General features: G+C 42.2%; 1 protein-coding gene across 2 annotated transcripts; it reads right to left on the reverse strand.

Moving 5' to 3' along the window:
• Window positions 1–1,227: 1,227 nt before the first annotated feature.
• On the reverse strand, window positions 1,228–27,954 carry chrnb3a (cholinergic receptor nicotinic beta 3 subunit a). Of its 2 annotated transcripts, none has more exons than XM_007892014.2 (6): window positions 27,891–27,954; window positions 13,888–14,039; window positions 11,384–11,428; window positions 10,265–10,374; window positions 3,781–4,666; window positions 1,228–2,185 (listed from the first exon to the last, which is right to left on the reverse strand). In XM_007892014.2, the coding sequence occupies exons 1-6, from the start codon at window positions 27,943–27,945 to the stop codon at window positions 2,027–2,029; spliced, it is 1,407 nt and encodes a 468-aa protein (XP_007890205.1). In that variant the 5' UTR covers window positions 27,946–27,954; the 3' UTR covers window positions 1,228–2,026. The 2 variants fall into 2 exon arrangements, with proteins under 2 accessions (XP_007890205.1, XP_007890204.1); XM_007892013.2 differs by having other exon boundaries at window positions 13,888–14,075.

Genomic DNA, 27,954 nt, shown 5'->3' on the forward strand with positions numbered 1-27,954 from the left:
ATGCGTGGTTGCATACGTGTGTGAGTGCAGCCATCAGTTATTTGAGTTTATAAAGTATGATCAAATAGAATTTTTTTTAGAGACAAGAAGGCAATTTGGCCTAATGTTTAAATCATTGGGAAATTGTGCTACAGCTAACACATTGTCACACTCAAATCATGTTGTTGCAAAAAAAGAAATAAAATCAGTTATCCTTCCAAACTGACTTTTATTTCATTACTAGGCAAAGCATGATGCCAACTATGAATGTGAATGTCTTCTTCTCAGAAGCAATGACATGTCTACAAGGTTGTTTTTATGTTTATGTTTTTATGTCATGTTTATAATGGGGTGCACCAGGTTAGTGAAACAAAGGTAGATATTGGATGAGAGCAAGCAGAGTTCCTTAACTTTCTACTTTTATTTAGAGCACAGAAGGGCATCTGGACCATTGTACCTGTGCTGAATTTCTGAAAGAGCAATCTGTTAGATCCAATTTCCTGCTTTCTCGCCCCAAGCAGCTTTATATTCCTCCTTTTCAGATATTTACCTAAGCCCTTCTTAAAAGCTAATATGATCTGCCTTACCCAATGGCTCTGGGGAAAAGCATTCAATATCTGAACACCTTGTCAAAAGAATCTCCTAACCTTGCCTTTTACTCATTCGTTAGAGATATAAGTTGGAGCTCACTGTAGCGTGATTAAGTTTTGATGCATTTCATTTGTTCATTGTGGTGCACAAAATATTATGAACTTGCAAGGATCCCTTTAAAAAAAAACGCTGATCCCCAGACTGGTTATGTTGTGAGGAGAAAACAGCAGACAGACTTGAGTATGTTAAAGAGGATTGTTTATTGTGCAGAAGCACATTGCTGTACAAAGTAGTGGAGTTCAAAGGTTTGGGGGCAATGTTCAAAGGTTCATGCAAATGTGTTGAGTATAGCTACACACCAACATTAAAACATACTACACAGTGTAACTACTGTATGCGTGCAGAGACATTACTCCCTGAACCTTCAACCTGCAATTGGACCTTTCCTGCAGTGGAAGGGGAAGAACAGTAACAACAGGTAGGTGAAGAATAAAAATAGACCTGATGTTCCTCCCATTGTCATTCTCCTAATGGTGCACTGATATGTAAGCGATAAACAATAATAACACAGTATTGTGATTGTCACGAGCTGGTTGAGAACTACCACACAGAGTGATAATGTAAAACTGAGACATTGCCAGTTTAATTTTACTGCAGTTCTTCCAATATATTAACCATTATTCATGGACAACTGATACAGTGAGCAAATTAGGCATCTTTACTCAGCAATCCTTCCATGTGTCGTTGAAGCTCTGTTGGCATTTTTAATATAAAGCCATACAAAATTCTGTTCCTGCAAAAAATTTTGATACCTTATTGTTTCTTTGTTGAAATATATTCATGAGGTTCATGAAACAAATGTGTATGTGTCTCAATTCCAGGAAAATCACATTAGTGTCCAATTATCATCCTCTGATCTACCCTCTGCTTTTTCAGTTGTTGCATAAGTCACTAATCATCGAAAAGATAGCAATGCAATTAAATGGCATCAAATTCATGTATAAACAAGCATTACACAGAACACAAACTGTTCGGAATTTGCAGTGCAGTACATATTCCATGCTTTTACATGCCGGTATTTGATTCAAAATTAAATCTGCACATTAAGATTAAAATGTACATAAATAGGTGCAGTAAGTATGAATTTAAGTGTGCTGACTTGACTCCCAAATGATACTTGGCAAAGCATCTTCTTTCTATAAAATAGAGTTAAATCTAATAGCAAGAGACATATTCGCAGAGCAGTTCCAAAAACATCTATGAGCCATATTCCGAGATTAATTGTGATCATTTTCATTGGGTTTTATTATAATACTCAACCACATTCGAAGTGCTGCCTTGGCTCCCAAATGATACTTGGCAAAGCATCTTTCTTCTATAAAATAGAATTCAATCTAATAGCAAGTGACGTATTTGCAAACCAGCTCCAAAAACATGTATGAGCCACATTTTGAGATTAATTGTGATCATTTTCATTGGGTTTTATTATAATACTCGACCACATTCGAAGTGATGGAGCAAAGATCATTGCCGATCCTAGAATAGCCACCAGCAAAAAGAGCCATAAGAAAATCCGATCCAGAACCTGGGCTACAAACTTCCAGTCTTCCACAACCTGGATAGAGAGAGAAATTGTTAAAACAAAACTTAATCCAATGATTTGATTTGTACGAAACTTGAAATGGAAACAAAAGACAGATAGGAAGACAGCAAGCAATGACAGGTTATAGAGGTGAGCAGATGAACAGATCAGTAGATGAATGAATTGGTGTTGAGGGCAAGAATGCAAAGGGAGAGTGGTGAGCTGGGCCAATAGATAAGTGCAGTCGCGATTTTTCCACCTCATCCACTAAAAACGACACCCTCCACTAAAAACCTGTAAAAAAATAAAGTTTCCTCGCCCTGGGCCTCTGCGGCTGCTGCTGGCTGTTTGCACGACGACGCTCCTGTGGGTGGAGAGGTTCTGGACCTGCGTGCGAAGTGTGAGCGCGAAATAGGTTTTGCTCACCCCGAAGTCCCGCTGTTGAGATTGTCTGTGTATCTCTCTTTCCTTTGTATGTACGTGAGTGTGTGTTTCTCTATGTCTATGAGTGTGTGTCTGTGTGTGCGTGTGTCTCTCTATGTCTGTGTGCGTGTGTGTGTCTCTGTGTATGTGTGTCTCTCTGTCTATGTATGTTTGTCTGTGTGTGTGCGCGTGTGTGTCTCTCTGCCTATGTATGTTTGTCTGTGTGTTTGAGTCTGTGGCTCTGTGTGTGTGTGTGTGTGTGTGTGCGGTGGTGGCTCCCAAGAGGCAGGAGGTGGTGATCTCCTGGAGCTCTACAGTCAGGAGGGAGCAATGCTTGTGTTTAGTGGATCTCCAGGCCTTGAAATGTAGTGTGGCGTGGAGACGGACCATTCATCCCTAATGGCCTGTGCTGTAGGTTGGCAGTAAAATATACCTAAAAGACACCTATCAACCCCCACAATTCTCCGCAAAATTTGTCAAATTTCCCCGCTCTTTTTGGCAAATATTTGCACAATTTTCTATTGACCCTGGTGATGAGTAAAGAGAGAGATATAGAAACATAGAATGAATGGGGTAATGAATAGATGACTAGATGTATGAAGGTGTAATGGCAGAGTAAGTGAATAAGTAATGTATAGATTGGTTGAGATTCAGATAGGTTAGCAATAGATACATTGTAGACCACTTAGAGGAAACCACTTTTTAACTCTTGTTGGTTCCCCTTGTATTCACACAGGAGCTATTTCATGAATACATTAGTCGCTGATTTTGATGTTATCCAAAACACATTCCCAAAATGCAATACCTCACACCCACCTAGTATTCTAGACAGCATTATAGTTCAGATTCCCTCTGACAGGTTGTGTTGCTATATAAGTCGCATCTCAATATCTAGAAAACTTTACAAAACTGAGATGAAGATGCAACATATGCTATGCATTATTCTGCTATTGTATCAAGTTTTACAGCCGAACTGAATTGTATTGATAGGCTTGCTCTATCTCTTCCTTCTGCCCCTCTATCTCGTCTCCTCTCTATGCATCTTCAAATCCCGCCTAATAACCTACCTCTTCGATCGCACCTATGATCCCCTTCCCTTCTCCCTTGCTTGGCGTTTAACCACCATCATTGTGCCGCACTCTTGAGACACTATCCTATGCAAAGGATGCAAGTTGTTATTGTTGCATATTTCATTCTCTCATTACCTCTCTGATAGAATGCTCTTTCTTTATATGGCCCGAGATGTATCTCACAGATTCAGCAGCCCTCTCTAAGATAGCTACCACGGCTGCATTTTCGTCATCCTTTGCTGAACTCCGTCTCCGTTTCTCAGCGGCCTTCTGCCTCGATTTTGGGCTGTCCATATTGCTTTCCGAGCAGTGGTAGCGATCGGTGTGGCCCCTCATGCACAGGAGTTTGGGGAGCCTCTGAAGGAACAACCTTTTGACCCACGGGGCCATGGGGTGGTAGGTTGCTGAGGTGCGATGGTGAACGTTTATCACAAAGACAGTGACAATGATCGAGAGAGTCACGAAAATCATAATAAACAGTAAATATTCCCCAATCAAAGGGATCACTTTGGAGGAAGATGGGATGATCTCTTCAATGAGTAAAAGGAAGACAGTCAGGGAGACCAGAACCGAAGTGGACAGGGACAGCTTCTCCCCTTCATCTGAGGGTGAGTAGAATACGAGTACAGTGAGAAAAGATAGCCCAAGACAAGGAACGATCAGAAACAATGTGTAGAACAGGGGCAAACGCCTCAGTACAAAATAATATGTGATAAAAGGGTATACATAACAGTCATCGCTTCTGGTCCCTTTCATTCCCGTGGCATTTAAAATCTCCCATTCTCCATTGTCAAAAAAGTCCTTTCGGTCCACATTCTCATCTACCAAAATGAGGTCGACCAAGCTGCCATCATAGGTCCAGGACCCAAATTTCATTGAGCAGTTCTGTCTGTCAAACGGGAAAAAAGTGACGTCTATTGTACAGGAGCTTTTGTAACTTGCTGGGGGTGTCCATTTCACTGCACCATTATGCTTCACAATTGCTTTTGTCATTAAGGAGCCTTCAAACCGTCCATCTGCACTGAAGAGCAAGACAAGAAAACGGAGAAATATAAGAAGATAGAGAGGAAATATTTCAGCGTTTGCATATTTCTACACAACGGATCAATCAACTCTGTACCTTTCTACAATACACAAAGTCACAAGGGAGGAATGGATGAAAAATGACTTTCTGGTCATTTCATCTTATGCTTCCAGAATATCCATTGTAAAGTCTTCAAGCTGTTTCTGAATGGGGTGCTGGCTTCAACCATTCCTCCTAGTTTCTGTTCCAGTCGTTAATTACCCTCTGAGTAAAGAAATACTTCCTGATGTCTGTCTACACTTTGTAACCTTGAATTTGTGCCCTTCTGTCGTGCTGAATTGGTGTATTTTGCCCACCTCCGACCGTACCTTACCCCAAATGCAGCCGAAACCCTCGTGCATGTGTTTATCACCTCTCGCCTGGATTACTTAAAACACATTCCTCGCCTATCTTCCTAGCTCCACTAAACAAAAAATCCAGTTAATTCAGAACTCTACCGCCCGCATACCAAACTCCTTTCCCCCATCTCATTAGTTCTGACCAGGCTTCACTGGCTCCCCATCACCGAATGGATCGACTTCCAAGATTCTCACACTCGTGTTCAAATCCCTTCACTTCCGACCTCCTCAATCCCCAATCCACCACCTGGCGCCTCCGCTCAACTGGCACCGGCCTCCTACTTGCCCCTTGCACCATCCACTCCACCATTGGAGGTCATGCTTTCAGCCACTATGCCCCGAAACTCTGGAATACTCTCTCAATTCTTGCGCTTTGCCCCCTCCCCTTTTTCAAATCCTGCCTGATACCTTTCCTTTTCGTTGCAAGACAGTCACCTAACCCACCCAACCCCACCCGGCTAGGAGTCAGGCTCCACCACTGTTAAGCACTCTGAGATGCTACCCTGTGTGGAGGGTGCTATATAAGTGCAAGTTGTTGTTATTGTTGATAACCTTGAATTTGTGTCTTCTTGTCCTGCTGAATTTGTTTATCTGAGCGTATTTTTCTGGATTTACTTTTCCAATCCTAATTTGTAGGTACAATGATTATTATTCTATATTTCCCAGCAGTCCCTTCTAGGTGCATCTTTTCAATACTTAAGGGTCTAAGATTATTCTTTTCTCACAGTTCATCCTTCTTATATTGTTGCTCTGCTCTGCACTGCCGCTGGCAAGTCTTCTTAAACTGTGCTAGCCAGTACTGTGAGCAATAGTCCAGGTGAGGCCTGGCTTGAGTACGGAAAAGCTTGCTTATGAGTTCTGAGGTTCTGAGCTCAACTGATTTGGAAATGTAATCCAGCTTCCTGTTTGCCTTGTTTTATTGCTTGCTCCTACTGGCAAGGTGGAGCTCATCCATTGCCTGTGCCTCCTATTCTTACTTCTTACTTGGGACGTCTTCCTGATGTAAAAGGCACGATACAAATGTAATTCTGTTGTTGTTGTTCTTATATGCAGTGCATGGTAATTATCTGTATTGAATTTCATTTGCCAGTGATTATTTGATTTGAAGGTTGCCCTCTCCTTAATGTCACTTGTAATTTTAATCACTTTAACACTCAGTCTTTGAGATGCTACCCTGCGTGAAGAGCGCTATATAAATGCACATTGTTGTTGTTTAGTGTAGTTTTGAGCCTATCTGCCATACAATAATATCGAACAAGGGTTTGCGGAACTCCTTACTTCCTTCACTCATCCCTTCTTCCTGCAAACTACTTGCTTTGAAGTGAAACTCGGCATCTCTCATCTCCCAGTAACTCTACCATCATAACATTCAATTGTATTTTGAATAATCTCAGTATTTTTGCCTTTCTTACCACGTATGGTAGATTCCTGCAAACATTCATCATCGAATCAATAAAAGGTTACCAGACAAGAAGCGATTTGGTTCAACTGAATAGTATGCTACCTGAACAATGTACTTTGTGTGTCAGCTCAGTATGAACAGTGGGAATCATTTTTGACATAAATGGAAAGAAACATATGCTGCTGTCAAATATCCCACTGAGCGACGTCAGAACTATTGCTAAGCAATCTGAGTGGGTGTTGTACTACTTATCTTATTTTCCTTTCTGCCACATCAATCCTGACATTGGTACTGACAGAGATTATGTCAGTCTCCGGAATCTGTCAATCTCTATACCTTGCATTACAGTATAACCATACCACACAGTTCGCACAGTCTGATGTTACCAAACATTTCGATTCAAAGTATTCTTGAAGCAACTACCATACTTTCAGACCTCACATAAACCACAAACAATTTTCTCTTCAAGTAGCAGGAGCAGAAATACTTTGCTGACGTTTCACAAGATCACAAGTTGGGATAAAAAAGCCCTTTGACCCATCTGATCTCATCCCTTCAGAACACCCACCCAATGGTCCTCCCATCATAGCACAGCGCGTTTTTTTAAAAAATGAGCCTGGCCTCAACCACGCTTCCTGGCAACACACCCAAGGTGTTAATTGCTTCCTGCATAAAGAAAGACTGTTTCCAAGATAGCAACGGAGATTTGAATGAGTAGGATTTTGTGGGTGGTGGAGCTGTGGAGACTGGCAAGGAAGGTATTGAAAAAACTGAGGTCTGAAATGATGAATGAGGATTTCAGCTGCATTAGGTGTGACAACAGCAACACATTAGATTTGCATAGCACCTTTCAAGTCAAGAGGACATCCCAAGGTGCTGGACAGTAAGGGATTTGGACCCGAGCTGGGGGTTGGGATCAGGGAGGTGTGGAGGGCAGGGACAGGAGGGTGGCCAAAGGCATGGTTAAAGAGGAGGGTTTTGAGACATGCCTTGCACCAACAACTTGCACTTATATAGCGCCCTCCATGCAGGGTAGCCTCACGGAGCGCTTAACAATGGTGGAGCTCAAGCTGGGGGTGGGGAGGTGGTGACCATATGCAAGGTCGAAAGGAAGGTTATCAGGCGGGATTTGAAAAAGAGGAGAGAGGGGGCAAAGCACAGAGAATGAGGGAGAGTGTTCCACAATTTCAGGGCATAGTGTTTGAAAGCACGATCTCCGATGGTGGGACAGAGGGTGCGAGGGACAAGCAGGAAGCCAGTGTCAGTTGAGCCGAGACACCAGGTGGTGGATTGGGGAGTGAGGAGAGCGGAGAGGTAGGGAGGTGCCAGAGATTGAAGGGATTTGAACACGAGTGTGAGGATCTTGAAGTCGATCCGTTCAGTGATGGGGAGGCAGTGGAGCCTGACCAGAACTGGTGAGATGTGCGTTCAGAGTTTGGTCCAGTTAAGTTATGTATGTGGTGGCAGAGTTCTGAATTAGCTGGATCTTTTTAGTAGTGGAACTGGCGAGACCGGCGAGGAGAGCGTTTGCGTAATCCAGGCGGAAGTGACAAACAAGGGTTTTGCCTGCATTTGGGGTAAGGTATGATTGGAGGCTGGCAATGTGGTGGAGACGGAAGATTGTGGTCCTGGTCAGGGACTGGATGTGGAGGAGGAAGGACAGCTGCGTATTGAACCAAAGGCCTAGATTGTGCACTGGTTCAGTGAGTCTGAGGGAGAACCCAAGTAGGTTGAGAAGTTTGGATCTGCAGAAGTGAAGACATTGACGGGAGGAGTATGATTTCTGTCTTGTCCACATTCAGCTGCAGGAAGGTTGCACTCATCCAGGCTCTGATGTCTGCCAGACAAGCTGATAGAACATTGGCGGACCTGGAGTTGGTACTGGAGGAGACAAAGTAGATTTATGTGTTATCTGCATACTATAGGAAGTTTACTCCACGTCTGCGGATGACATTGCCAAGAGGGAGCATATAGACAAGGAAAAGAAGGGGGTCAAGAATGGAGCCCTGGAGTACCCCGCAGGTGACCGGGTAGGGGTGGGAGGAAAAAACATTTGCTAAGGTGGAGGCGGTTGGTTAAGTAGGACTCGAACCACGTGATTGTGGTCCTACTAATGTGGATGAGGAGGAGAGGTGGTGGAGGAGGATGGCGTGGTCGACTGTGTCGAACGTGGCAGAGAGATCCACGAGGACAAGGAGGCAGAGGGACCCCAGGTCACAAACAGAGAGGACATTGTTTGTGACTTTGACAAGCGCTGTCTCTGTGCTGTGGGCAGTGTGAAAACCAGACAGCAGGGGCTCGAGGAGGGAGTGGAGGGAGAGGTGTGACCGAAGGTGACCTGCAACAATGAGTTCCAGGACTTTGGCAAAGAAGGGTAGGTTGGAGATGGGATGGTAGTGTGAGAGATTAAAGGGATGGAGGATGTTTTTTTTGAGGAGGTGTGTGATGACAGGGGAGTTGAACAGAGACTGAGGAGAGAGATTGGTTGATCATGTTGCCCAGCAGGGGGTAGAGGAGGGGGAGTTGAGTGACCAGCAGCTGGGTTGCAAGGGGACCGAGGCAGCAGGTGGTGAACTTCATCTGGGTGATTGTGATTGAGAGGGAGGAGGAAAAAATGGGGGCAAAGGAGTTTAAGGAGGGGGAATGGCAGGAGCCGTGGTGTTGGTCTGGGTGGGTGGAAGGGGACATGGGAGAGGAGGATACAGCCAAGCGGATGTTTTCAATCTTTGAGACAAAGAAGTCTAGGACCTCTTTGTACTTGGTGTTTGACGTGAGGATAGAAGGGGCTTGATGGGGTGCACGGAGGACGTGATGGACGGTGGAAAACAACATCTTTGGATTGTTGTTTGCCTCCAGGATGGCTTTGAAATAAAAGTCAGTTTTGGCCTGTGAAAGGGAAGTGCTCGGGCTACAGCTGGCAATGAATCTTGAGGCTGGATTTCTGCGCTCGAGCATCCAGATTTGTGTTTGAGTGAGTGGAGATGACTGTTGTACCAGGGTGGGCTTGGAAACAACCCTGGATTTCAGGGAAGCCGGAGAGACTGCAGGATGGAGTTCCAAAGGGTGGGGACAGCAAAGCTGAAGGTCCGACCGCCAAAGGTGGGGTGGGCCAGGCAGGGGACATGAAACAGGCTGTATCCTGCTGAGTGGAGGGAGTAGACAGGTTGATATGCCGTCAGCAGGTCACAGAGATAAAATGGAGCAAGGCCGTGGAGGGTTTTGAAGGTGAGGACAAGGATTTTGAATTCTATCCTCTGGGAGATGGGGAGCCATTGGAGCCTGGTGCAGGGAGTAAGGAAACTTGCCCAAGGTTTTGCTTCATGCATGAATTGAACCCAAGTCCTTTTGCTTGTGAGGTGAGTGCTCTAACCAATACATGATTTTAATTTTTAAGACCATTGGTCTTAAGGCTAAGACAATGAGATAGTTCAGGTGTCTGCTTACCCAACAATACAATAATACAATTTATATTTCTACAGTGCCTTTCACGTTGGTAGGATATCCCAAAATGTTTCATAGAATTTACTGTGTATTTGTGGGCAAATGTGGCAGTCCAATTACACACAGCAATGTCCCACAAACAGTCATGAAACAAACAAAAATAACTCAAAGGCACAGTCAAGGAGATAAGTTTTGAATCAGGCTTTGAACATTGGTATAACCTGGCATATAAATGAATACCCAAGATGTTTCAGTACATTTTAAGCCTTTCATCTCTTGTCTTAAGACATCACAAATGTGTTGAATAGATTTATCAGTTTTTCTGCTTGTCAGAATTGATTCCTGAATACCTACTTTTCATATAATACAATATCAGGGAGCCAAATCGACTCAGACGGCACTCTGATAGCGTTGATGCCACCATAATCATCCGGATCCCATGCCAGCTTATAATCATTCCACTCCTGCAATTCAAAATAATAAATCCAGTTACAGCACGAGGGGCAAAGACCAAATGACACAGAACTCTTGTGACCATTCTAAGTTGAGAAATTAATTCCGAAAAATATAAAACCCTACATTTAGGGCACAGATTAATATGCCAAGTATTAATCTACATACTATATAAACTATATAAACCACAAATTTAATACAGAAGCTTATTCAACAAGCCATATGCAAAATATTCCATTTAACCACACATCCATTCACAAGTTAATGTCCCCATTTATATGCAAAATACTATATAAGCTATAAACATCTAATGCACAGAATAATATCATGAGTTATACGCAAAAATATTATATAAACTGCACATCCATTGCACAGGTCAATATAAACAAAGTATTAAAACCAAAAATGGACTGTAAAGTGCCTTTGAGATCTGAGCTGGGGAACTTGATTTTCATTTCTTTCTCCCCGGGTCTCCCCTCTCCACTCTTGAAGTGGCTGACTTGTACCTTGCTGCAGCTCTACAGTTATCAGGTGTCGTCTTCTACCTTTCCCAAGTGATCATTCTATAAGTTGACAGAAGCATCAAACACGCACTGATCACAATAGAAATCTTTGTGTTACATCTCTATTGTGAGATTTCCACTTTTTTTTGTTGGTACTTTCCATGTTTAGTAGGGATTACTGGATGCTGATCATGGACAGGAACATTGGCTGAATTTCCTTCTCCTAGTCAGGAGTTGTAGGGCCAACTCAGGCACATCTGCTGTGATCCTGGATAAGATCAGCCAAGAACAGGGATCAACTTTGGGATCTACCTGGTTTGTTAATATCTGTACCGAGTGATATATTTACCAATGGGAGCTTGACCTGACTGTCGTCATTTGTTCACTGTGTTCATACTTACATTTCCTTATCCTACAGCCTGACAATATGAATTAACCCGCACTGAATCCCACCTAATTGTCCAGAAGTGGCAGCACTAACTTGCTGCTTGCATCGACTGTGACAAGATGTTCTCACCTGCTTTAGCCAAACATTTGTAGTCATCAACTGATTCTTTTCATCCTGCAATGTAAAAGATTCATTATGGATGCAGCACCAGCTTAACACCGGAGTCCTGTAGCTCAGTGGTTAGAGCACTCGCTTTGCAAGTGAGAGACTTGAGTTCAATTCCAGGCACAGGACGAAACCTTGGGAAAGTTTCCTTACTCCACACACCTAATAATAATCCCTCCAAAACCAAAAACAATAATAAATTGGTCATTTTCAATCTACGACTGTTTGTGGGACATTGCTGTGCGCAATTGGCTGCCGCGTTCGCCCACAAATATACAGTCAATTCACTTTACAGTGTGTTCTGTGAAGCGCTTTGGGACGTCCTCCCGACGTGAAAAGCGCTGTATCAAATGCAAAGATGATAGGATTATTATTAACATTTTTCAAAACTCTCTAAAATCAAGCAATGTGACTTGGGTAGAAAACCTGAGGCAGAAAAACACATTGGAACATAGGAACATACAGGATCACAAAAGACCACTGTGGTCAAACGTACTGGTCCCAATGTAAAAAGGGAGAGAGGGAATGATCAACTGACCGACCAAAACAATAATAGTGAACCGTCAAACAATGTGAAATTGTTCAAACGCCTTAAAACAATTTTATTTCTCTCGAAATAATTATCTAATTTTCGCTTGAATTTACTGACAGTCCGTCTCCCTCGCCTTCTTCTGAGGTTCTCTCTGTGCAGCAGCTTGGGCTCAGGGAATTTGGCAGTAACCTTTCACAAAACAGTTGAGTTCTTCTCAGGGATGTGATATTCATAACATAATGATAGCCAGTTCCTGGGATGTGCAGACCATTGTACCATCTAGCCCATCCATCTCAAAGTAATCATATAAAATATATTGGGACTTATATTGCAAGATTCATAAAAATGATTCCTTAATAACAACTCTAAAGACTAGATATTCCATCTGTACAACTATTTTGCCTTAAAATGTAAGATCATGCAGAATTATGAAACATTTTTTAAATTCCAAATGATTTGGGATGCTAGTTTTTCACAGATCTTAAAAATCAATTACCAAAGTAAAAAAAACATCCCAAATTTTAAAATAAAATAGTTCAGGTGGAATTTGGGGCCTTATATTTCCAATGGAACATTTTTTGATACATCACCCTGATTCATGGGACCAATTGCCCTAACTTTATCTGACACTGGGGAAAAGATTGATGGGGAAACTAATCTAGGAGAGGAAAACTAATCTGTTTAAAATGCCTATAGAAATTATTATACAAAAAGACTATTTGCCATAGATTATGAGGGCAGAAGTAGAGATCACAGGTTTAAATGAAATATACACAAGTAAGATTAGAGATCAGAGGCTTGAAATTCCACCTGGGCTAAATCTGAATGACCATTTTCTCTTAAAATTTAAAATTGTGTCGAATGGTGGAAAATGCTTAAATTTAGGCTTAATTTGGATGCCTGCTCTTAAATTAAGGTTGTATTTTAAGGTTCTTTTTTTACAATTCTGTGTAATCTTACATTTTGTGACAAAATGGACCTTGCTCGGGAACTGGAACGACTGAGATTGCCACAGAGGGTTGACTCGATTCTGACATTCCATTGCCAAACATGTCACCTTGTAGCCAGTTCAGCTCCAAGGAGATCCTGCTTACCACCGTCTCCCTCCTTCCCCCACCTCCAGGAGGGTTTTTCTCTGTGGTTATCACAGAGAGATTATCTATTCTGACTCACATCATTGGCCTTGAGAGCACTTCTCATGGAGGAGTCTGCTCTTAACCTCCAGGCGACTATTAGTGATAGTTGCTCTTTCATCTGCTATTCTCAACTTCAAAGAGAAGTCATTCTAGAGAATAGCTGCATCAGCATTTCTTCCTCAGGAAAAAAAGCAGATACTCTCTATGTCACAAATTGCCTCTTCAAATTAGTTTCTATATCCCTTTTCTCTCCCCCCACTTCTCTGGTGGGGAGCAAACATAGAAACTAGCAATAACTCTATGCTGGTTGATAGTTTCACAGCCTGTTTGCAGAAGCCGATGCATATATAATATTACAATATACTTTTTAACACAAGAGGTTAAGAAAATGTTTTTAATTGTGTGAGAGAAGAGGAGATCCAATTCTGGTTTGAAATACTTTGCCCCATAATTGAAATGGAATGTGGAAGCCGAAAAAAGTAAGGAACCAGAAATTTAAAAGGTAAATTTATGGAGAAAAAAAGATTAAATAAAACTGGAAGAGAAGAAATTGAGAAGTGAAATTAAATAAAAATTAAAAAATAATAAAGGTCGAGAAGAAGAGAGAACTGAAGCATGAATGAGGACAGGTAAAGTACGTAAAAAATTTTTTTGTATGAATTCAGATTTTAATATTCACTTATTTGTTCTTTGGCTCTAATGGGATGAAGGTCAATGCTTTTACTTATCTCTCAGAGCATTTAGTTTAAAGTTTCCATGTGTACACTTTCCTAAAATAATGGTACACAGACAAAACTTACCACATCCACCAGCTGGGAGATTTCAAGTCCGAACTTCACTGTTATTGTGTCATTGCAGTTTTGCACTGGTCTCACCCACTTCTGATATCCTCGAAACAGGTTCCTTAGCAGGGCATCTTCCATCTCTGCAAGCAGCTTCATTGTTTTGGCAGCTGAAATGGTGCACGTCAGAGAGATGTTCATCACAACTGGCATGAAGCAAAATGACAAGAAGTGGAAACAGTGCAGTAAAAATGACAACCCTAAATGGGTTAATTAACCCATGTTGGAAAATTCCACCCTGCTGCTAACTAAAGATACTGACTGATCCCGAATCAGTCATTATTGTTGCATTAAAATTCCAGCACGTCACAGACTGTGAATTGGAGCTTATTGGAGCAACATACAGCAACAAAATTACATTTATAGAGCACCTTTCAAGTCAGGAGGACGTCCCAAAGAGCTGAACAGTCAGGTGTTGGGGCCTGAACATGGGGGAGGGGTGGGGGAGGGGTAGGGAAGGTGGAGAGGTGGGAGGGCGACCAAAGGCACGGTTGAAGAGAAAGGTCTTGAGACCGGCCTTGAAGGAGGCAAGGGAGGAAGCGAGGTGAAGGGACCGTGGGATGCAGTTCCAGAGTGTGGGGGCAGAGAGGCTGAAAGCCTGGCCACCGATGGTAGGGCGGGTCGGGCGGGAGACATGGAGCAGATCGGAGCCCACTGAACGGAGGAAGAGGGCAGGTAGGTAGGAAGTCAGCAGATCAGAGAGATAGAAGGGGGCAAGGCCATGGATGGCCTTGAAAGTGAGGATGAGAATCTTGAACTCTTAGCCTCCTTCAAGTCCCACCTCAAAACTCTCCTCTTCGACCATGCCATCACCCTTTCCCTCCCCTCCCTTCTCCCGCCCTGACCCCAGCTCGGGTCTGAAATGCTGTACACTGTCCAGCGCTTTGGGATGTTCTCCCGACTTGAAAAGCGCTATACAAATATAATCTTGTTGTTGTTGTTGTTCAACTCGATCTTCAGGGGATGGGGAGCCAGTGGAGTCGGGCGGGAGTGATGGGGTCACGGAGCCTGGTGCGCGAGAGTACGCAAGCTGCAGAGTTTTGGATGACCTGCAGCTTGTGAAGGGAAGAGTTGGGAAGGCCGATGAGGAGGGAGTTCCGTAATCGAGCCTTGAGGTGACGAATGCGTAGGTGAGGGTTTCGGCAGCCTGAGGGGTGAGGCAGTGGCAGAATCTCGTAATGTTGCGGAGGTGGTGGTAAGCAGTGCCGGTCATGGCGCGGATGTGGGGGAGAAAGGACAGTTCAGGGTCAGACAAGATACCCAGTTTCCTGACTGGCTCAGTGAGGTTGAGTGTGCAGCTGTGGAGGCTAATGCTGCCAGTGCCCGAGGTGCAGATTGGCGTGAGCCAATCAGGAGGGCCTCGGTCTTGCTGACGTTGAGTTGGAGAAAGTTGTCCCTTCCAGGACTTGATGTCGGACAGGCAGTTGGTCAGGACGCCACTAGTCCTGGAGTTGAGGCTGGAGGCAGAGAGATAGAGTTGGGTGTCATCCACATACATGTGGAACTTTACCCCATGTCTGCGGATGATGTCACCAAGGGGGAGCATGTAGAGGGTGAAGAGGAAGGGACCAAGGACAGAGCCCTGAGGAACACCACACGAGACAGTGCGGGGGCTGGAGGAGATGCTGTTTGCCGTGACGAAGTGGAGGCGGTGTGAAAGGTAGGACCTGAACCAGTCAAGGACAGAACCTTGAAGGTTGAGGTGGGAGGAGAGGCGGTGGAAGAGGATTGATTGGTCTACGGTGTCAAAGGCAGTGGAGAGGTCAAGGAGGACGAGGAGACAGAGGGAGCCCTGGTCACACATGGTCAGGATGTTATTTGTGACCTTGACAAGAGCAGTTTCCGTGGAAGGGTTCATGGAGGAAGTGGGAGGAGAGGAAAGAGCGAAGCTGGGAGGCAATGGTTCTCTTAAGGACCTTGTTTAGGAAAGGGAGGTTTGAGATGGACCGGTAGCTGGATAGCTGTGATGGGTCAAGGGAAGTTTTCTTCAAGGTGGGGGTGATAATGGCTGTTTTGAGCGGGGAAGGATCAGTGCCAGATGACAAGGAGAGGTTGATGATGTCAGCGAGAAGTGGGGCAAGGAGGTGGAGCTGGGATTTAAGGAGAGGGGTGGGGATGGGGTCCAGGGAGCAGGTGGTGGGCTTCATGGAGGATATGGTGGTGAAGACAGAGGAGGGGTTGACAGATTCGAAGGTGTGGAAGGAGGGGTGGGTAATTGTCGGAGTGTGGGGTGGGGGTAGGGAGGGGGTGGAAGTTGGAGGGGCAGTGGCAGCTGTGCGGATTCACTTGATTTTGGACGCAAGGAAGTCCAGCATTTTCTCGCAGTGAGAGTCAGAGGATAGAATCTGCGAGGTGTGGCGGGGAGAGCGGAGGAGGTGGTTGGTGGTGGAGAACAGGAGCCGGGCGTTGCCTTTCGTCTCCAGGATTAACCTGGAATAGAAGGATGATTTGGCTGAAGCGAGAGCGGAGTGGTAGTTCTTGATGAGGTCCAGCCAGATGTGGTGGTGGACCGTTAGGCCAGAGTTGAGCCTAGTGCGTTCAGCAGCCCGCACCTGGCCCTTGAGCAAGCAGAGGTGGCTGGTGAACCAGGGTGAGGTTCAGAAATAAGAGGCAATTCGGGAGGTGAGGGGGGCAAAGACGTTGAATGTGGTGGAGAGGGGGCTGTGGAGAAGGGTAAGTGCAGCGAGTGGGTTGGTGCGAGAGGTGGGCCAGAGGGAGAGGAGTTCAGAAGAATCCAGGGCAGAGGAGAGGGACTTCGGCGAAAATCTTCATACCAGCTTCTTAATTCAAAAATAAAATAAAAGTAAATCTGCTATCCCACTAAGTACCACTCTAGTACTATGAGCTACAAGCAGGTTCAATGTATGGTAAACCCTGGCTTGGTCAATGTTTTTCAGTATTGACAGGGCAGAATTTGCACGTATTGGTCAATTAAACCATTACAGATTTCAATCTTTGTCCCAATTGCACTTCAAAAATACAGCACATTGCAAAGGGAAATACTACATTTTAGGAACAACCTCTTAAAGGGTGTAGAGAGTTTCTCCTGATATCCTGGCCAGTAACTTGCCACATAAAATTGGTCATTCACTTTTCGTTTGCAGGAAATTGCTGTGCACAAATTAGCTCCCGTATTCACCTGCAGAATATATTGACTACACTTTACAATGTGAAGTGTTTTGAGACATCCTACTGATGAGAAAATCGCAACGTCAAATTATTATTAATAATAATAATTATTATTATTGTTGTGTTGGAATCATTCACTAAGGTATATGGACATTAAAATAGCAAGTAAGAACACCACCAATAACTTACTGGGTAATGTATTATACCAAACGTTACAAGGGTTATACCAAACCATTGATACAAAAGATCACAGATTGGCTTGACAGATCACAGTTGACTTCAAATGGCATGCTACTATTAGGCTCACCTTTCTAGGGATAGAGAAGTTCAGCCAGGATTTCAACTGTTGTTCTCTATCTAGTAACTTTTGCTGAAAAATGTACACTGGTGGAAGTGGGGTGAAAAAATGCATGTCGGTTGGGCTTTCATGGCCAGAGTCTGTGTAAACAAACTCCAACACAGGTCAGCATCTTTAGGAGAGTGGTGGAAATTGATTGTGATGGTTAACATGGCCAAGCCAGGAGCAGTGCTCATACAATATCAATACATCTGAGAAGCCAAATTCCATTTACAGTATAAACATTGTTGTACTTTTTTGTAAATTGTTCTGCACAATTTAGGATTACACCCAATTGTGGGATTTCATTCTTAAATTGGAAGCCAGTTCTTTTTAAATACCTTGGAAACCCGGCTTCCAAATTGTATTGTAATTTCAAGGCTTTTCCACAACTCTGTGTTAAGACTAGGTGGAATTTCAGGTCTCAGGACTGCAAATGCTGGGTACTTTTTCTCTCCCTTAGCGTAAGCACTCAGAGCAGGGGCATCCATGTGTACTTGTCTGTGTGTTGGCCTAAATCCTGTCCTTGAGACAGGAATTGGACAGAAATAATGAAGAAAATGAACAAACAAATAAAATGATTTATATTACCCCAAATACCAGGTGAAGTTGAAGGAACGAATATGACAACATGTTGTCTGCAAAGCAGCCCTCAATGGATTTCCAATTTCCAACATTCTCGGTCTTATCATATTGCTAACTGTCTGCCTAGCTTTATGAGCTACGACATTACTTTTTTATATTTTCTATTCCTTGAGTCTTGTGCATGGTTTGCAGAGTTATTTCCTCAATGATGGATTGCCTGAAGTATCCAAAATAATTCCATAGAAACAAGGGGCCAAAAATGGAAATGATGATCAATCCACTGGCTAAGTGAACCACATTGACTGAACAGTTCATGTTCAGTGAAGATGTATCTACTCTGCCCCATTTGACTGTGACATTAAACTAAACCAGTTGTTGATTTAAAAGTCAAATGAAAATATCTCTTGTGTTGATTAAATTGGAAGTCTGCACAGCCAGTGGCACTAATGCCAATACAATCTTATAAAGATGCCAAGGTTTATCAGGAGCTTTATTTTGGGTCCTAGACACTTAAACTGCTGTTTGGTGATGAATTGCTATGGATTTGGTGGTGATTTGTAGCCAATGTGCAGGACAACTGGGGGTTGTGGCAGTGTGAATCAGACTGGAGTTTTACACCAGGCTTTTATTTTGTTCAGAGAAGTGTCTGGCACACACAGAAACTCATTACTTAATAATCCCAGCCAGACTGAGAGTTTCATATACATAAGCCAACTATTCATGGAGATCCACATCTCAAACACTCATCACCCTTTCAGAATATTTTGTGATAAATAATAACACCTGCATTTGATACAGCACCTATATATGTTGAAATGTCTCAATGTCTTCCTAGGTAACCGCTGTCAAAAGTGACCTTGTACTTGTTGGCAACTGAACAAATTATCTGGAGGATTTCCAGGAGACAGGAAGAAACCCCCTTTTTTGTTTGGAATGGTGTCCTGCAACCTTTAATGTCCACCTGAACAGACAGATGGGACTGCAAAGAAATGCCTTAATCACTTTTGAAAGCAATCCAAATAATCTGGCAACATTTGCCCACAAATATACAGTCAATTCACTTTACAGTATATTCTGTGAAGCGCTTTGGGACGTCCTCCCGACGTGAAAAGCGCTATATCAAATGCAAGGATTATTATTATTATTATTATTATAACATGTTGGAAATAGAAAACAAGCCAGACAAACTGCTGTTGGAAACCTGGAAGAGGATTATAGCACTTGTTTTGGGATTAATTAGATCCCTTTTGAATGCTGGATAAACATAATCTTTTTTTTGCATGGGTTAAATTTCTATGCAGTCCAAACATCAAACTCCATACAGAGTCGTTGCCTCAATGTCACTGGGAAACATCCATTAGAGGCAGTATGCATTTAACTTTCACCTGCCTTTAACAAACATTTTTTCACGTTCCTGCAATAGCAATGAGATTTTAAAGGAACGGGAGAGTAAGCATTTATCAGTGATTTCAGTGCACATCTGGTCCATGTGCTTAACAAAAACAATATCCACAATATTAAATTCAATTCAATCAATATTGGGAGTGGTTAACTTTTGTACTTGCAAGTAATTCACTCTGTGTATATTAATAATAATCCTTGCATTTGATATAGCGCTTTTCACGTCGGGAGGACGTCCCAAAGCGCTTCACAGAATATACTGTAAAGTGAATTGACTGTATATTTGTGGGCGAACGCGGCAGCCAATTGCGCACAGCAATGTCCCACAAACAGTCGTGGATTGAAAATTACCAATTTATTATTGTTTTTGGTTTTCGAGGGATTATTATTAGGCGTGTGGAGTAAGGAAACTTGCCCAAGGTTTCGCCCTCTGCCTGGAATTGAACTCAGGTCTCTCACTTGCAAAGCGAGTGCTCTAACCACTGAGCTACAGGACTCCACTGGGAGTGGGAGTCTATTGGGAATGAATTGCCTCTGATCATCAATACGTTTATTGTATACGTTCATGTCTAAGCTCAATTATTCCAAAGTCCTGCTTACCTGATTCCCCAACTCCTCATTGCACAAGCTACAGGCTATCCAGTACTCTGCAGCCCCTGCCCTCTCCGACATCAGGCTCCTGCGAGCCTATCAACCCCATTCTTGCTCAACTCCACTCGCTCCCCATCCCCCATGGATCAAATTCAACATCTTCATCCTTATGTTCAAATCCCTTCACTGCCTCCCCCAGTTTACCCCTGAGACCTCCTGCAACCCTACCCACACTCCACTCAGCTAACACCAACCTGCTTCATGTTTCCTGCCTCATCTGTCCTACCATCAGTGAGTGAGCTTTCAGCTGTTCTGCTCAAGCTTTCTGGATCTCCATCCTGAAGACTCATTCTGTGTCACTCCTTCCTTCCCGACCGCTAAAGCCTGCCTTAAAACTTATATTTGACTCACCTTTCTCACCTGACTCATCCAGTTGCAGCCCCCACCCCCAACTGAGATGCAAAATCAGCTGAGATGCAAAATCAGCTGGGTGAAGCACTTTGGGACACCATCCTGACGTGAAAGACGATACATAAATGGAAACTGTATTGTTTTTTGGACATTGCCCATAAATTTAGCACTTGCAAATAATAAGATGTGTTTGCCTGCCAAGGTCACTTGACTTACAAATATATCAGACCCAACCTGTCAGCATGGAAAAGATTGGATTCAGAGTAGCATTTCCCTTATTCTGCTCCTCAGAATGTGTCAAGAAGTCCCTGTGGCATCTGTGTGATACTTGTTCACTTCCCACATTAATCACCCTTTAGCTCCTTTTGAGTGAGATTCCCGATTTAGTGCTGAATGATGGATAGCTTTGTAATATGAACATCAGCAAAGCACCCATTCAGCCAACAGCCAGAGAGAACTTTCATCCCATGAGCCTGAGACATCTTTCAAGGCCTGAGAAATGAAAGGTTACTGTACTAATTCAGCCTCTCTGGATCACGATGTGAAGATATTATAGACTAACTGGCTACAAACAGTGCTTCATAATTACACACTAAATAGTCAGATCTAACTAAAGGCACTCTAAAACACAACAGTGGGTCAGTCAATTGGAAGGTCATTCACTATTTCAGCACTAATTGAGCGCTCTCTGCTAGTATCCTGAGCAACTGTAAACGTTACAAAGGAATGAAGTAAAATTTAAGATGGTGCAAAATTTTGGAAAATTCTTCACTTCAGTTTTAATTTGGAAACTCAGTTAAAAAGAGATCGAGAATCTTCTAACATTAATCTTAAATTTTAAGAGAATGGTTTTAGGGCTAAAACCATGAAAAAAATTCTGTGGGAATCAAATGCAGAGAAATAGTAATGAAAAATAGAAGATTTCCCTGGAGGAAATAACATCTCTATTAGAACATACAACATAAGGGAACTCTGGACCACTGCGAATAAAAAGTAAGATTCGATTCACTCCAAAGGATCAGGTGGAATCATAATTCATGGAACACAGCTTTAGGTGTTTGCAGCTGTCACCTGACCATCCCTTCCACCTCTCTACCCAGATTTATAATAAATCTCTGGCATCTCTAATATCTAGCCGCAGTTTCAATCAAGAGAAAATCATATGAATGGCAGTCATGAGCAAAGTTGAAATGAAATTGATTAGACATTGTCCCAGCCTATTCTGCTGTGATCTGTGGAGAATTGCACTTTCACTTAGTTGGATAAGAGAGTCCCATAAGGCAATTATTCTGCAATTAAGCAGAATTGCAAGACAATTTAGATAATATCTGGACTCAGCATGCTAACTGGAAAACAATGAATAGTTATTTGCATTCCTCCTTGGAGAGAGGATGTAAGTGGTGTTTTTCTGGGCTGGGGCTAGCTCCATAGTTCCATGTCTGATGAATGGAGAGTGAAATTAAATCAAATTTGTTGTGGACTTGATGACCTGACACCTGAATCAGTCAGTGGGTGTGGGGCAGGATAAGAGCTTAATGCATTTGGTTATGCTGGACAAAGTCAATGCATCATGCAGATGCTGTTGGAAGATACCATACTCCATGCTTGGGCATTCAATGGTGCTTGCAAATGTAAATTTATCAGCAAGGGATTTATCAGATTTATTCCACCTTGGTCTAGATTTATTCTATTAACTTTGCATTTCACAGCATGCAGGATTTGGCAAATAAAGCCTTTTAGTTAACAGTTCATTCTACCACAAAAACTGCAACATTTACTTGGTTTGATTTCAACAGCATGCAAATGCATATTATGAGACTCATGATGCATTGACTTCTGTGTTCTTCTACTATAACCAGATACATTAAAACCTCACCCTACCCACAGACACACTCTCAAGGGAACAGATTGCATGTTCTAGACCTAACGAACAGAAATCCTGCTTCTCAGCAGCCAGGACTCCGGTGTTTTAAACACAGCAATTTGTACTCCCAGCTCATCCAAATAAAAGGCCACTTGGGAGTGATAATAAAGCAGTAATCTTTTTAAGGAGTTCAGATAAAATCATAAATCCCAGAACCCTTGAGACACGTGGAAATTGCTTGTGCAGTTGTTAGTAACCAGCAGTGTTTGTGAGAAGGAGAAAAACATGAGTGGAAAAACCCTGGGCTTTGCCAGCCTGGGATCCATTATCTGTTATTTTGCAGATCTGATTTGAGTTAAGTGAAATTAATTCTATTTTCAATGTTATTGTTTTGTCTATCTATTGCTGTATTAGATGTTGTAATGCCAGTTACTGCAAATACTGCTCATTAGGAATAACAAACCTTACGTTACAGCAGCACCAAATAAAATGGAATTTGACAATGATTTTCTAACTTGTTAGACATCATTACCTGAGGGCTTCAGGGTAACAGAATATTCCAATGTGAAAGAATTTGCATCTTACAAAATAAACATTTATTTACAATTTTCTTGTTAAATAGCTGCTCTGAGGTTATAATGATCCAGAACTTAATACCAGCACTCAGCATTTTAGTGTTACAAAGCACTGCAGTCAGCACTAGAACCATTTATTTAGCTAGTGAGGTAAGGTAGCTTCTATTACTATCTTGTATTCCTGAGATGGCAACTTTCCAAGGTGAACCTGAGTGATAATGAATGATGGTTCACAGTGTTCTTCAGTTTCCAGCACTGTTTATGAGAAGCAGAAACGATTTGGAAAGGATATGTTTTGTGTGTGGATACATAGATATTGTAATAAGAATCACTCTTTAGGAGATGTCATGAGCAAATAGAGCCCCAGTGACACGTAATGATTTGCATAATTGCAATCTGTATAAAGCGCTGGTTCTTCTGATGGTGGATTAGTAATTCATGATACTTGCCTGAAATTTGTTTTCATGTTGATTCATATTTTTGATTACAAAACAGAGTTATTTCAAAAGAAACTATCATGAACACTTTCTTCTAAAAAGAATTAACCTCCTCCTCTCCAGAACTGTTTTGTTTTCCTAGAAATGATTGTTTGGAAATGTCAAAGATTACAGTATGACAGCAATTTACAAACAGTCTAGTTTGAAAGCAACTCCTCACAAATATGCTACATGATGTTAAAGGCTTTGGGAGTTAGTTACCATCCTAGAAATTATTTTACCAATGATATTAGCATTCCATACATAAAATGCTAATTTTATTTAAAAAAACTTGGGAGCAGCCCCTATCCAAACTTTTTATAAGGTTATGCAAGAAAGGAAAGAGAAGCGAGTTTTCCTGAGTGTCCTGGCCAACAATCCCTGAGATAAAATTGGTCATTCACTTCTTGGCTATTTGTGGGACATTGCTATGTGCAAAAATAGCTACTGGGTTTTCCAACAAATACACAATCACTACGCTTTACAGTAGCACTTTGAGACATCCTCCCGATGTGAAAGGCGCTATACCAAATGCAAAGATTATTTTATTACTCACATTAAGGTGCATCAGTACAAGAAGGCATAAATTCAGGGACAAAAAACAGGATGTATTTCTTCATGAAGAGAGTAATTAACAACTGGATATTGGTTACCAGAATGGGTGGTAAAGACCAGGATGCTGGACTCAGTTAAGATACAGATTCGTAAAGCTTGAATCTGCAATGGGAAAACAGTTTTGGTGGGTATTCCCCAAAGAAGATGAGATGAAGTGAACTAAAGGCATTCTTCAAATGTACTCCTCTTGATTATTTTCCCAATTCTTTCTATTGTGGTGCTGATAAAATAAAAGGATGTTAGGGGTAAGATATCTCATGTAATGACTTTTAATAATGTGTGCTTATACTGGGGAAACTCACAATGACAGCTAACAACCTCAAACATGGCAGTTAAATATCAGCCCCCGCCCCATGACATCATCAGATAGCCATTTTAAAACACAGTTTTATTCTCCATACAGTGAGAATTTGATAATGATTTCATGGTTGATGGAATTCTCCATTGTACATAACTTTAAAAAATGTTGCATTCAGAAAATAACTTTGGGTAACTGCCCTTTTTCATTACAATTTAGCCTTTACATCTTATTGATTTACTTATTGATTTACTTATTGATTTACTTATTGATGTAACTAACCTATCAACAACAAAAACTTGCAAATATCTAGTGCCTTTTATGTGTAGTAGCATTTTGGAGCACTTAACAATGATAGTGCTTGACATCTATCAGGACCTTACTTTAAATCATAATAAGATAATATTCTTTGTATTTGATATGGCACCAATAAACTCAAAATGTCTCAAATTCTTCACAAGTAATAGCTGCCAAGTGTAATGTGTAATGACTGTGAATTTGTAAATAAATCTAGCAGGGTTAATACAAAGAGGAAATACAGATGTAAATTTTGAACACATTTTCAATCTGTTCCTGTGAACAGGCAACAGCATTTGATTTATGTTGACTCTACTGGGGTGAAATTCCACCTAGTTCTTGAATTACTCTATAGTTATATTTCAGAGCACACAGAATTTGGCAATTTCTTAAATACAGTCTTCATTTTGAATCTGCCTTTCCTGTGCATTTCTTTTAAGGATTACAGAAAAAGCAGCTTTGAAGTTATGGCTGAATTCCACAATTTTCCAAATTCTAGAACCTCTGAAATGCTATATAATAGATTAAATTGAGAGCCATGTGGAAAGTCTCGCCTTACAAACACAAAATAATTCATGTAACTATTATATGCAATTGATAGACAGTAAACATAAATAATCCTTGCATATAATATAGCACCTTATCACATCATCCAGATATCTGAAAGTACTTCATAGATTTACTGTAAAGGATGGTGTGTTGTGTAGGCAAATGGGACAGCCAATATATTCAAGCAATATCCCACAAACAGCGATGAATTAAATGATCAATTTTGTCTGGGGGATTGCTTGCCGAGACTTCATGGGAAACCCCCTTCTCTTTCTCAATACAGATGAAACAATAAAGAATTGCTGGATTTTTTTTCAATCAAATATTCCCATTGGGCGAATGTCTCATCTCAATTGTGTTGTATCAAAGTGGGGAATAGCTGCTCAGGGAGTTATCCAAAAAGGAGAGAAAAACGGGAAAATCACTGCTCTCACACACCCTGTATCAACTGCCTACGTTGATGGAGGCTGACAGCACTGCAGCCTTTCCTTTCCACCAGCTCGGAAAGTTGCAGTGGTGGGAAGAATTCAAAAGGAAAAAGGGGAAGAGAAAATTATTCCCAGATATAAAAAGTGAAGGTTTGGATTTTCAAATAAAGTATATTTTCCAGTCCTACAAATCCGTACCAATGCTAAACAATACAGTAACTGGAGGCTGTGTTTTTGTTTTTAAAAAAATGAAGTTAAGATAATCGAAACAAAGTTTCTGAGAATCAAACTTACATGTAAAAGAAACAACTATAACACGCCTAAAGTATTGACTTAAATTCACCGGTTTGACTATATCATGACTCTTTCAAGAATTGGTGACACACATGAGGAGTTAGACAATACTTCTAAATCAACTGTAGACTTTATTTAGGTTAAAGCACGGCTTCTTAGAGTGCCTTGAACATTACGTTTACTTTGTTTTTTCAATCAAACGTTTCTCTTCAACCATGCCTTCACCTCCCCTCTCGACTCTCTAGCCCCTCCTCGCTCCCTCCCTTCCCTCCCCTCACCCTGACCATTTCCCCCCTGCTCAGGTCCCGACCCAACTGTGCAGCGCCTTTGGACGTCCTCCCAACATGAAAGGCGCTCTATAAATGCAATCTTGTTGTTGTTGTTGTTTTCCTGTTCTCTTTAAAACCCATCTTTGTTTCATTCCACGCAATAGCCCAGATGAATTACAGAGCACTTTGCCAGCCTGCAAGCCACTGAAAATATATATTAATAATAATAATCCTTGCATTTGATATAGCGCCTTATTATGTCTTTGAGGCGTCTCGAAGCGCCTGCGGCAGAATATACTGCAAAGTGAATTGACTGTATATTTTGTGGGCAAAAAAATTCAACCACTGTGCTTTGTAACAAACAGGGCACTCAAGTGATCTCCCTGTCTCCCTGTGTTCCTCTGTGTGTGTGTTGCGCAGGTACCGCCCAGCTCTCCACACAGTGCAGGTAATTATTCCAGCTGGTGGCTGGGAATTTGCTGTTGAATTCACTGGGTTGTGGGACATTGCTGTGCGCAATTGGCTGCCGCGTTCGCCCCAAAATATAAAATCAATTCACTTTACAGTACATTCTGTGAAGCGCTTTGGGACGTCTGGAAGACGTGAAAAGCGCTATATCAAATGCAAGGATTATTATTATTATTATTATTATCTGTTCAGTGTCAATCGTTGCCAAGGCGCTTTGACCAAGTCGCAACGCTGCCCTTTTCCGACCTCCTGCCCTGCGGCCCCATCAAACATTTACAGTCTTGCGGGGCAAATCCGAGCAGATGCGTCTTCACGACATCTTTAAACGAAGTGGCTGCATTTCTTTGACCAAAGCTTCTGCAAACGTGGCCAGATTGAAACATCTCCAGATGGTGGAGCAGCGACTTGCTTGATTTTATTTTCCATGTGCTACAAACAGCACTTTTTTTTTTACACACACACACACACACATAAACACACGCAATTCAACTCATCGACTAAAAAGTCTCTTTCTCCTTTTTGCATTTTATAACAATAATAACGACCTGATCGCCCTTCCATTCCCTGCACCTTTGTGTCCTTAGTATAATATATTTATATACATATATATATAAACAGATCAGTTCTCTCTCTCTCTCTGTTATTGACACTTCATTCAGGACGGAATCAGATCAGATCATTCAACCAGAACCCTGACATTTCTCCAGGGATATCTCCAAATACATTTGGGTCTAAATTAATTATGAGCCCTAAATCTGAACATTAATCGTACCCAAAGGCGCGTCGGTGCAAGAACAGGGCGATGAGTAAAGATCTGTGCAGCCAGAGACGGTGACTGAAGTCATTCATTCCCAGAACAGAGTCCAGGGAATAAATTCAGGGAATGATGCACAATATTCCTTCTGCATCGAGAAGGGAAAATGGACACAATTCTCCATCCTTTTTGAGTGAGTGAGTCAGTGGATGTGTGAGTGAGTGAGTGAGTGGATGTGTGAGTGAGTGAGTCAGTGAGTGGATGTGTGAGTGAGTGAGTGAGTGAGTGAGTGAGTCAGTGAGTGAGTGAGTGAGTGGATGTGTGAGTGAGTGAGTGAGTGAGTGGATGTGTGAGTGAGTGAGTGAGTGAGTGGATGTGTGAGTGAGTGAGTGAGTGAGTGGATGTGTGAGTGAGTGAGTGAGTGAGTGGATGTGTGAGTGAGTGAGTGAGTGAGTTTATTTCTCTCTCACTCTGTGCCTGTGCCAACCATCCAAAACCTAACAAGATCACTGCGTTACTCAATTGCTAACTAACTGACCAGGCGGCCATTATAACGGCATAAGAGCCCAAATAAAGGCAGTTACAGTTTATTGAGAGGAAGAGATTACACACACACTTACCTGTGTTGCCAGACAGGGACAGAGCACAAACCACCAGCCTGAGCAGCAGCTGCATGTCACCTCC

The sequence above is a fragment of the Callorhinchus milii genome, unplaced genomic scaffold (assembly GCF_018977255.1).
Source record: "Callorhinchus milii isolate IMCB2004 unplaced genomic scaffold, IMCB_Cmil_1.0 Scaffold1, whole genome shotgun sequence".
NCBI lineage: Eukaryota > Metazoa > Chordata > Chondrichthyes > Chimaeriformes > Callorhinchidae > Callorhinchus > Callorhinchus milii.